Source organism: Phascolarctos cinereus, unplaced genomic scaffold (genome assembly GCF_003287225.1).
Source record: "Phascolarctos cinereus isolate Bilbo 61053 unplaced genomic scaffold, phaCin_HiC Scaffold_8;HRSCAF=390, whole genome shotgun sequence".
Classification (NCBI taxonomy): Eukaryota; Metazoa; Chordata; class Mammalia; order Diprotodontia; family Phascolarctidae; genus Phascolarctos; species Phascolarctos cinereus.
In genome coordinates this window covers 3,598,450-3,610,074 of record NW_027556291.1, presented here as the reverse complement: position 1 = coordinate 3,610,074, position 11,625 = coordinate 3,598,450, and the positions used below count along the sequence as shown (strand labels likewise).

At 51.0% G+C, this 11,625-nt stretch overlaps 1 protein-coding gene across 1 annotated transcript; it reads left to right on the top strand.

The window, feature by feature from the left end:
- The first annotated feature begins 2,529 nt into the window (after positions 1-2,529).
- On the top strand, positions 2,530-10,402 carry LOC110202691 (liver-expressed antimicrobial peptide 2-like). Its single transcript, XM_020978958.1, has 3 exons — positions 2,530-2,690; positions 7,947-8,143; positions 9,029-10,402. The coding sequence occupies exons 1-3, from the start codon at positions 2,634-2,636 to the stop codon at positions 9,063-9,065; spliced, it is 291 nt and encodes a 96-aa protein (XP_020834617.1). The 5' UTR covers positions 2,530-2,633; the 3' UTR covers positions 9,066-10,402.
- The last annotated feature ends 1,223 nt before the right edge of the window (positions 10,403-11,625 follow it).

Here is an 11,625-nt window from a genome sequence, read left to right as displayed (position 1 = left end):
ACAGTAAAAGTGGAGGCCTCTTTGTTCCCAATTTGGATCAATCCAGCTGTCAGGGCTGAGCACCTGTGAAAAGCAAAAGGTCCCTGGCCTCGGGGAGTTTCCTGCCACTGATGTAGGATTGATCTCCCTTCCTACCAGGCATGCTAGGAAAGAACTAGGCCTGACTTGGCAGGGGCAGGGGGGCTGTGAGGGATGATGGCCAGATTATGGAAGGGCCGAGGTAATGCCAGGCTCAGGAGGGGGCAGGTTTAAGCCAGTGCCTCATATAGGTTGACTGGAGGTTCCTGGGTTTTTGAATCCCCAAGCGTTTGATGAGACCCTACCATGTGCAAGGTATACAAAGACAAAAAGGAAATGGTCCTTACCCTCAAGGAGTTGAGATTGAGGAAAGCATGTCCTAGTGTTAGCTTTAAAACCATGGAGACCTGGGTTCGAATGCTGCCTGCCCCCTTACTAGCAACCATGTGATCTGAGCCACAGTGTCTTCCTGCAACAGAAGGGGATTGAACTCTACCTCAGAGGTGCCTTCGGGCTGATCTGCTCCCTGTGCCTCTAAAGGCAGAGCTGAGCCAGTGTATTCCAGGCTGGGCTGAGACTTTGCGACACCAGAAACCTGTAAGCCCAATGGATGCCCATTAATGAAGGGAATGGGAATGTAGTGGGGCCCTCTTGTGAACAGGAAAGGGGGGAAAATTCTGAACAGATTCAGAGGGAAGGGAACAGAACCTGGCAAGCAGTCTGCACACTGACAGCCATTAGAAATGAAACAAACCTGAGGCAGCTAGGTGGCCTGGTGGATAGAGCACCAGCCCTGAAGTCAGGAGGACCTGAGTTCAAATCCGGCCTCAGACCAAACACTTGACACTTACTAGCTGTGTGACCCTGGGCAAGTCACTTAATTGCCTAAAAAATAAATAAATAAAAATGAAAAAAAAAATAGAAATGAAACAAACCCAAAATGAAGACTTGTAATGCCTCAAGAAAAGATGAGGAAAATGTACCTCCTTCCATTCAGGTGCAGAGATAGTGTGGGATAATGGAAATAATGCTGGATTTAAAGTCCAAAGACATGGGTTCAGATCCTAGTTTGTCCACTTATCACCTGTATGCACTTGGGCAAATAGCTCAGCTCCTTTGGGTCTCAGTTTCCTCATCTGTAAGTTACAAACCTGGGATTTGGAAGGGGGATGAGGGGGATTTTGGGGGGAGAGGGCGTGAATTCCACGTTGGGTGTGTTGTCCACAGGCAGCTGGCAGGAATCGGACACCCAGATTTGGGAGTTATCTATGTCATGCATAGAGATGACAGTGAAACTCATGAGTGCACATGAGCTCACCAAGGAAGACAATGTAAAGAGAAGAAATGGGGGTCAAGCAGGAGAGGGGGTCTCGGGCACAAGTAGAGGAGCCTTGGCAAGGAGAAGAGCTACCTCTTTCTCAGAGACTGGAGCAAAGCAGGATGGGGTGGGTGAAGATGTAGAGGATTTTGAAGGTTTGAAACCAGGGAAATGAGGGAATTTGTGGCAGGGATCTATGGGGCCCAGGAAGAGGGAGTTTGGGATAGTGTTGAGTTCCTGAATGCAACCTTGTAGAGAAGCCCAAGCTCACAGATTGGAGCTAGACAGAGTTTCAAGGGGGCAGAAAAGAAGGGACCACATGGTCCCAAAGGTGGCCCTGGAGCTAGAGAACCCCAAGGAATGGAGCCAGGATGTGGGGGATCAAACTTGGGCCTGCCTGGCTGTCAAGAGGAGGAACTCTGTATGGAACTATAAGGGAGGCTGGGGCAGGGCTCCCCCCAGGTTGACTCTGGAAACCCCCAATTCATTTCTGGGAGGCAGTTGGAACCATAGAGGGTTATGAATCTGGAATGATATGGGTCCCTGTGGGGAAGATGGGACTCACGGAGATGAGATGGGGAGATGGATGACTCCAGTGTTAATGGGCATCTGCGATTTTCATTGCCTGTGGGGTGAAATAAAAGCAATCTGGCTTTCATGGCAGCCGAGGTCCTCTGGCCTATTTCTGGAGAATAGAATAGAATGGCATCTAATCTAATATTCTCATGGGAAGCCCGTGTTTGAGCAAAATGAGCTGAATTCTGAGGCTACCCCCAAAACTGGGGGGGCAGATGAACTAAAGGAGGGGGTTTTTTGAGAAGCTCCCAAGATTGCATCATGTCAATGAAAACTCAGAGAGTGGGGAGTGGGGTCATGGGTCACACAAAGGCAATTCCAGGAATGCTAAGGTTCATCAAGGCACAAGAATACTCTGAGTCATGGAACAGACAGTGGCAGAAACCAATCCCACAAGCCCCTATGCTATGCTAGCTAGAGAGGGTTTTGCCCCCAGAATGGATGTTAACCTGGGCTCCTACCTGCCAGAAGGCCAACCTGGAGCCTGGTCGATATCACTGAGGCACGAGGGCTGTGGAAAGGAATGAGAGGCACTGGTAGAAGGGCAGGGGTGAGCGATTGCCCAACACGAGCCACGTCTCAAATATTTGAACAAGTCCTTCAGCCCAGTGGGGGGCTGGGCTGAGCTGCCTATGTGAAGGAGAAGGAGCTGGCCAGGGACCACAGACAGCGGCAGCAGAGGCTGTGGCATCGCCAGTGATCCAGCCTGCAAGGTCTGGCCATGAAGGGGTTGCTCTTCGCGGTCTCCGTGCTATTCCTACTTCTGCCTTTTCAGCAGGTGGGTCTGATTTAGGGGAATCGGAGAATGGCAGGGTTGCTAGGGACCTTTGAGGTCACCAAGTTCTATTCTTCTCCCCCCCTCCTGGCCTTTTCCAGAGAAGGAAACTAAGGTCCAGAAAGGAAAACTTAGGGCAACGGGATGGCAGAAGGATCCTTAGAATTGTGAGGCTAACTTTCCCCCTCATTCTGCAGAAGTAGAAACTGAGGACCCAAGAGGCCCAGCCAAGCAGAAGCCCACCCCCCAGCACAGAGCACTGACGAGTATTTCTCTTAAAGGACTTGTGGCATTTTCACATCCAGAAGTCTCCAAATGAATATTTACATTCATTTTTAATTTTTACAATTTACACACCAGTGAAGCAGCATGTTGCAGCTGGGTTTGGAATCCAGAGACCTGGGTTCAAATCCCACCTTAGATACTCATTAGCTCAATGTCTCTGGGCAGGTTACTGGATCTCTCAGAGCCTCAGTTTTTTTGTCTGGAAAACCGGGGTCACTCATGTTACCCACAAGATGTGTTTTGGAAGCCCTAAAGCAAGATGTTAGGCCAAACAATTACTATTATTGGGACCTTTTTTTGGTCTGGCCCTGGCACTTCTTCAGTGTGGGTAACTCCCAATGAACTTATCTCCACTGATACAGAAAGATGAGCCGCTGTTCCCCAATGTCTTAGAGTGAGCAGGGCCATTGAGAGGTAAAATTGCTTGGCCACAGTCTGCCACGTTAGGATGTGCCCGTCAGAGGCCATGCTCGAACCCAGGGCTCCCTGCCTCCAGGGCCAGCTCCTCCACTCTCATTTTCAAGAGTACAGTCGTTACACCATCAAAGTGCCAGCCACATGAACACGGATACAGCGGGGCAGCAACTGCAGGCTGGCCACAAGTTGTCTGTCCCGCACATCTGGTAGATCTCTCTCTTTAGTGGAGAATGGGGCTGGGGAAGACCAGTTATCAGGTAGGAGCCGAGTACCAGGCAAGAAGTGGGGGGAGGGGTGGGGCCAGGCTCCTAGAACCTGTCCTGGGCTTCACAAAGATCCTGGTTCAGCTGGTGGGTTGGGGCAGCTGAAGCAAGTGGCTTCCTCAGTTTGGCTCCCTTCCCATCTCCCCGAGGGAGAGAATGGGCTTGTCAAAAATGCTTTGCCCCTGGAGTAGTGTTTTTATGAAAGTCTAATCCTTGAGGGAGAGGCTCTATTTGAACATGTGTTTATAGGAGGCACCTTGGACTGCTCCCAAAGAATTTAGGAACCTTTCTTTTGTGCAAAAGATTCTGGTTCAGAAATCCAAGTATTTTGATTTCTCTCTGAGCCCAGTAAGTCTTAGACAAGCCCACAGATGGAAGGGCCCGAGTGTCAGCTGCTTGAAAGCTCATTTTCTGGCAGAGTGGTGACATCTGCCGAGCTCTGCACCACTCCTAAAGGCTTCCTAATCATTTCACCTTCATCAGAGGATGACTGAGTGCCAGCCCATGGTTGTGCAGGAGCCTTCACAGGGAACTAGCATAGGGCCTTCCTTGCACGTTATAGGGGCTGCCTCAAAATGTAACCAAGTGAACTAACCTTTCCAGGCCCTCTGGGGGACATAGAGGCAGAGGACTGGGTCTCTACCTTCAAGAAGCTTACAATCTAGTAATACAACAACTTTAGGGGAGGGTGCAACCAGGAGGCAGGTTTCTCAATGTCAAATATGCAGAGTCTCAAACCAGAATCATTTGGGAATTGTCAGAAACCCTGAATCTCTGCAGGAGAAGGGACCTCTGAATACCCAACAAGGGCAGCTGGGTGGCAAAGTGGATAGGGCACTTGAGCTTGGAATCAGGAAGACTCCTTCATGAGTTCAAACCTGGCCTCAGACACTTTCTAGCTGTGTCACCCTGGATGAGTCACTTCACCTCATTTGCCTCAGTTTCCTCATCTGTATAATGAGCTGGAGAAGGAAATGGCAAACCGCTCCAGGATCTCTGCCCAGAAAACCCCCAATGGGGTCACGAAGAGTCGGACAGGACTGAAACAACTGAAGAACAGTAACAACAAAAAGCGCCCAACAAGAAGCAGCAAATGGTCTGGACTCTGCTACTTAGTATCTGTGTGACGTTGGCTGAGACATTGCCCCTCTTTGGGCCTCAGTTTCTTTTTGTGCAAAAAGGTGGGGTTGGACTTCCTGACCTCTGAGGTCATTTCAAGCTTCAAACTTTGCTTCTATGATGGACACGTTAGAATGGAGTGGGCCCCTGGGAGACGGTGTCACCTGAGGGAGTTAAGCTATGGTAGGTGGGTATCAAATTTTACCACCTAGTCCAGCTGTACAGTAAAGGACATCTCGCAATCCCACCCTAGAGGCCCTGCTCCTTCCCTTCATGGACGAAGGACTGGGGATCTGATCTTCTCCCCTAGGAAACCTTTGGATTGTAAGTGATTTAGTCTACCTCCCTTATTTTACAGAGAGCATGTGTGCCCAAGGTCACACAGGGTCAGTAGGCTGAGCAGGGATTTGATGAGAGTTGGCAAGGGAAGGAAAAGGCTTTCCTAGAAAAATAGCAACTGGAGGTGGAGTTGTGAGAGTCAGCCCTGGAGGGGCCAGCTGGGGTTGGGAGGCAGTGCTGGGTGGTGGGGATTCAAGCTCTGGGCTTGAAGTTAAGAAGACCTGGGTTTGATTTCTGCTTCAGACTTTTCCTTGCTATGTGACCCTGGGTCAGACCCCCAAGGTCCCTTCCTGCTGTAAGTGGATGGTCCTCTGATCATTGACATATCCGTAAGCAGGTGTGTGGTGGGGATTTTAAAGCTGGCCTTCCAAGCATGTCTCTGCAGAGGTGGAATGAAGATCCCAGGAGAAAGGAGAGAGGCGGAGAAAGGAGAGAGGTAGGGAACAGGCGTGATCTTTTCCAATGAGAGCCTCTGGCTTGGTAAGCCCTATGAGCCCTTCACAAATGTCACCAGCAGCAGCAAGAAGGCCTCAAAGTAAAAAACCACACAGACTGAGTCCCAGAGCTCTGCTACTCCCAATAAAATAAATTGATGCCGTCACATTTAGACGAAAATGGAAACAGGGAGTGAGAGTCACCCTCAGACAGGGCGCTGGATAACTCAAGCAAGTGGCTTCATCTCAGCTTCTTAGGACCAGAGATTTAGGCTCTTCGATGGCATCTAGTACAATCCACGGCCTGCCCCCACTCCCCATGTTGAACAGAGGAGGAAACTGAAGTCTAGGAAGAGGAAGTGACCTGGGGCCTCAGTTTCCTCCATAAAATGGGTGGTCCTATGAATGGCTGAGCCAGAATACACACACACACACACACACACACACACACACACACACACACACACGGATACTCACGGTGCACTCACTGTCCTCCAATACGGTTGCTCCTCTGTCTTTCAAATGGGAAGAATAATACAATGCCTCCCTCTTGGGACTATGAATGATCAAAAAGTAGTCAGCAACAGCGTGAGTACAACTAGTGTTACAATTAGGTGTGTTTAGCTCATTGTCATTGTCCTTTCAGGAAAACTGAAGCTGGTGCATTCCTGCCATGAAGGTTCCAACTGTCTGCTTCCTCCCCCCTGGAAAACCACTGGCTTTCAGGACAATTTGTTTGTGTTAGGAAAACTCTGAAGATAACTCGAATATTGGCCCCCACCTATGGAACCAAATCTTCTCTTCTCCAGGGTCAGCTTCCACAGAGAGCCAGACTCTGGCTAAGGAGCCATAGGCAGATTCACCAAAGTCCTGTTGGATTCTGGGATGGCTCCACTTCTCAGGGGGCTCCCTGGTTTCCTTGGCTTGCCTTTGTGGAAGGCAGGCTCCTTGCTTCCTCCCCCTTCTCCTCTTCTTCCTTCCCCTCTTCCTCCTTCCCCTCTTCCTCTTCCCCCTCCTCCTCCTCTCCCTCTCCCTCATTATCCTCCTCCTTCTCCCCCCTTCCTCTTCCTCCTCCTTCTTTTCTTTCTCCTCCTTCTTCCCCCACCCCCAACTTCTATTCCTCTCCAAATTCCCATGTATTATCTCTACCCCCAGCAAAGTTGGAGCAGGCGTCAGACTCCATTGTCTCCTCCCCCTGGGGCCTCAGGCTTTGGATTCAGGAGCTCTTAGGTGGCTACTGGCCAGGGGCTACGCCCTCTCTCCCTCCCTTTTCCTTCCGTTTCTCTTTCAATACTGAACAAGCCTTGGGGGGGGGGGGCTGGGAGAGAGTGGCTCAGTGAGCAGGAGTGGCAGGGGACGAGCCCTTAACTGTGAGGGCTCTGCAGCCCATGAGCCCATGGCAGACACTCGAATCATCTTCCGTTTTACCAAGACAGACAAATTATCGGGAAAGCAGACAGTTTTACGGGGGAAGGGACAGAGGGATCGTTTGCCAGTTCTCACTTGGGCCTCACAACAATAGGTAGCCCCATTTTATACAGATGACTGGCCTGGCGTCACCCAACCGGCTAGTGGCAGAGACTGAGCTTGAACCCAGCACTCTGTCAGACTCTGTCTCTTTCCCACTGTGCTAGACAGATAGTGGGGGGAGGGGCAACAGAGTCTCCAGGCTGCCATCCCTGCTGTGGGAGACAGAGGCTGGAGGACACCCTAAGTCTACTGGGAAGGGGGGGCGGGGCTGGCGGGTGGCAGGTGAGGCAGGCAGGAGGAATTCACCTGGGGTGTGGCTGCCTAATTTAACAAATTCTTCTAGCTCACCAAGTGCAGAGCTCAATTGTGCTGGTGGGGCCCTCTGCTTTTCGTGCCCTGGGGTGAAGGCCCAGTCACCCCACCCACATTTTGGCTTTGACAGACAGACACATAAAACTTCTCTCCATCCAGTAGACAATCCTACAGTCATGACTATCAGCATGGTAAGATGAAAACATGGAAGAATAGTGGGAACCCGTCAAGCTTTGTTGGCTCTTCCCATCCACGATCTCCTCTGAGCCTTCCCAGCAGCTTTGGGGACCCACAGGAAGGAAATCACGTCCCTGAGGTCACACAGCAAGGAAGCAGCAGAGAGAGCACCGCCTTCCAGCTCAGTGCGCTGTCCACAGGACCCTGTTCTACTGCTGGGAAATGTGAATTGTCGGGCTCTATTGGACATTGGACAGAATTTCTGATCTGTTTCCTTGGGCGCTGGAGGGTCAAACTGCACTTCCTTGTTAAAAAGCCAGTTTAGTTCTTCTCTAAGTTCTTATTCTAATTTTGTTCTAAAATGAGAATGAAGCCATTTTTGCAACACATACCCTGTTGGGACTATTGTTACAGTGATAGATGTCTCTGCCTTGTGATCGCAGGTTGTGTCAAGCCCCGTGAAGGACAAGGAGGCCTCTGAACGTGAGGCTGAGATGGATACTTTGATTGGGGCTGGTTCTCTGAGGCAGCCCCTGCTTCTTCGGGTGGCTCGGATGACTCCATTCTGGAGGTCACTGGGCTACAAACCTTCCCAGGCCCATTGCTTGCGGGACCTGGAGTGCATCAGCAAATACTGCAGGTGAGTGGCTCTAGCCTCAATGAATGGTGGGTGACAAGAAAGCAGGCCCCAGACCTATTTGCATTAGAAGCCATGGGAGCTCAGACCTTGCTGGCTGAGCCTTCAAGAGCCCAGGGTCTCCATGTTGGGGGGCTCTGTGGATGCTTCATAGACTTGCATGTAAGCCTTGCACAGGGTCCATGCTAACTTGCTAGGCATCGTGCCAAGCAGTGCCCCTGCTGCCAAGCAGACATTGCAGCACACAGTGAACAGTGCTAGGGGCCATGAGTGTCAGTTGTCCCTGAGAGCTGTCCCAAAGTGGAACAGGCAACTGTGGGAAGTGATGGGTTTCCTCGTCACCACAGAACTTCGAGCAGAGACTTCAGGCAGAGTGAGGAAGAAGAAAGGCTATTGTAGACCCCCAGGAAATCCCAGGAAGTGTTTCAGGGGGACAGAGAGTGATCCAGTTTGGCTAAAGCATAGAATATGCGCAGGGGACTTTCCGGAGATAAGACTGGACAGAGTCAGAGGAGCTGGTTTCAAGTCCTATATGATCTTGAACAAATCACTTTTCCTCTCTGGGTTTCAATTTCCTCTTCTGTAAAGGGAGAGGGTTGGACTAAATGACCTCCATGGTCCCTTTCAGCTTGGATCCTGAGATTGCTTGGGACTATAAGTGTCTGGACAGGAGTTTGACCTTTGCTTGGTTGATAAGATGTTTGAGCAGAGGAGTAATGTAACCGATGTTTCTATTATTCTGTCAGCAGCATGGAAGATCAGCTTGGAGAAAAGAAAGACATGTTTGGAGGCTATTGCTGAGAGCAAGGAGACAGCTTAGTTAGTTCTGGGCTTCTTGGGGGCTAAGGCTTCCTAGGGTCTAGCTTACTCTCTGCATTTTCTTGACAGGAATGGCTTCTGCTCAAAGCCTCACTTGGAATCCTGAAGCCATGGATGCTGGGGCTACAGAAGTGCCAGAGGCCCCCTGAGCCCCTCTACCCTTCCTCACCTCCACTTCATTTAGGGGCTCTAAACATCTTCTCCTTGCTTTGCTTCACTGGATGACATATGCCTTTTCCCAAGCTTTCAGAAGAGGGGGGCAGTCATGCCCATTAACTTTGCCCCTGTGCACCCCAGTCTGAACCCTGCCCCTGGAGAAAGCCCTCGGTCCCCCTTCCAGTTGGGCTCTGTCCTGAAGTAGACAGCTTCCAGCTGTTGGGGATACAAAGCCATAACTAGGTTGTGGCACCCAGGCCTTTGTCCTAAGACACCAAAATTGAGAGGGTGATGATAGCTCTTACTCTGCTTTGATAGCATAGAAACAATTGGACAAGAATAATTAGTTAAAAATCAGATGCTACCAGTTGACATGACACCTCCCCTCACTAGCTGCACCTGAGATAATTCTTTCCCCCCCACCAACTGCCCCCATCATGATCTCCTCAGAAGCAGTTGCAGGGAATGCCAAGGCCTCAGTGCAGGAGTCTTTGTCTCTCTATTTTGGGGTAGTACCCCCCAGGGGGTTTTGTGCCCCAGCAAATTTCCCTCCCGCAAATGAATTTCTCTCAAAAGGTTGATTAGAGGTCCTATTCCATGTTGCTTGCCTCAGGCACCAAAATCGCTCCTTATAGCCCTATTAGGGAGGAGCCCTGGGGCCTGGGTAGGGATTTGCTGCTCTAGAGAGTTTCAGATAATTCAGTATGGGAGAGGGTAGGTGGACCCTGGTACATACCTACTGATGACTGGTCAGTGAAGGAGGAGGGAGAAATCTGGGAAGAGAGCATCTCCCTGGTACTAAAGATCTGAGGTTTGCAGACCTCATCAGCCCATAAATTGTCCCCTGTCACCAAGGCAGAGCCCAGCCCTCCCTCCGTGGCCCCTATTCCCAGGCTGTTCTCTGCCCATCTAGAATTTCTTACCCTCTTCAGGGTGGCCCCAGAAGTATACTGTAAAAGGTCTTCTCTTTGGGGGGAGGCATGTGATTCTCCCAGACTGCACTATTTCAGTGATTTCCCTAAACCCCAGCCCCCTAGGGATGATCTGAAAGGCCATGTGTCCATATCACACCGACCATGCCACAAGAGAAAAAGCCAAAGTATGCCTATGAGTTTGCAAGCAGTTTAAATTGGATGTAGGCAAAGATGCACCTGCTCCCTTCCTTGCTCACAAACTCACATTGTGTGAATTAGCCAGCCCTTGGAGACCTCTGACCTTAAAGGAGACCTTGTGCTTCTCTGTGAGGTGTTCAGGTGGGAGGATGAATAAAGTCTGCCATGCACTTTACACATATTGTCTTCCTTGAGCCTGGTGTACCTGCTGGGGAGTCCTGCCCTCCTGGACCCTAGCTTTGTCATCTCCTGACTATGTGGCCTGCAGCAAGATGCCCAATAATAACACTTGCACTTCCTCCCTCACACAGAGAACCCGTGACCCGTTTGGACGTTCCCTCCATAGATACAGATCAAAGCCCATCCGTGGCTGCCCCACCTGGACACGTCCATGACCTCCCATAAGTTGGCCCCAGAGAGTCCACCCAACAGGCTACTGGCCTTCCTCACGTGCTCCTGACATCACGAGGATGCCAACGCAGTGAGGACCTGACTGGCCTTCAGCTAGCTAGCCCTCTCTCTGGACAGCCCACTTTCCTTTTCAATCATCTGTTTCTCTGCATCCCATGAGGCCCCTTCCCCAGAACAAGTCCTCACCTGTAGTGTGTTGTAGCGTGCCCCTGCTCGGTGTATGGGTGTGCACACTCGAATGCACACGTGTGTGTGTGTATACCTTACAGCCTGGAGAAATGAGAACAGTTACTATTATAAATAATCTCTGATTGGAGGGAAGCCACCAAGGGATGCTGCCTGTCCCTGCCACTGCTAGAGGTGCCCCCTTTAAGTCGAGTTTGTTTTCAAGGTGTCCCTGCTTAGCAGGGGGCACTCAGCAATGCCTACTACCATGCTAGTGAACTAAAATTCACCAGAAAATAGGGCCTTAGGGGATGGGCCATGGGGTACAACCCTGAGATGCCAAGCCTGGGTGCTGGCACTGCTGGGGGGTAGCCAGAGAATAGCTCCTGGAAAAGGTCAGAGGGTCTCAGAGTTCGAGCAGGAGGGTCCCTCAGATGATGTCTAGTCCAACCCCAGGGCAAGGGGAATTGAGGCCCAGAGAGGAGGACACAGCTTGAGTCAGAGAAGTTTACAAGGCAATCTCTGTGCTTGGCTGCCCTGGCTGCTGACGTTGTCCTGTCAAGACCTGCTGTGGATGGGGCCACCCACCCTACTGAAGAGCTAACTCCACTCACCAGGAGGGCCCAAGGGACCAGCAGCAGCTCACTCACTGCAGTTAAATCATCTCGGTCAGCAAAACCCGGGTCCTCTTGTGAGCTGGGAGCCTTCCCAGGGCAGAGTGCCCTGGCCACCTAAAACGCAGCTATGAGGGCTCTTCTGATTCGAAAGCTCCAATGTCCCAGTGCTCCCAGCTGTGCTCCCACCAAAATCCATTTCTTGTCC

What these genes read in the sequence shown, in the direction of transcription:
- LOC110202691 (XM_020978958.1), top strand. Translation starts at nt 2,634, where the DNA reads ATGAAGGGGTTGCTCTTCGCGGTCTCCGTGCTATTCCTACTTCTGCCT. An exon ending in TACTTCTGCCTTTTCAGCAG is followed by an intron (nt 2,691 to 7,946) that starts GTGGGTCTGATT and finishes TTGTGATCGCAG; the next exon opens with GTTGTGTCAAGCCCCGTGAA. An exon ending in TGCATCAGCAAATACTGCAG is followed by an intron (nt 8,144 to 9,028) that starts GTGAGTGGCTCT and finishes TTTTCTTGACAG; the next exon opens with GAATGGCTTCTGCTCAAAGC.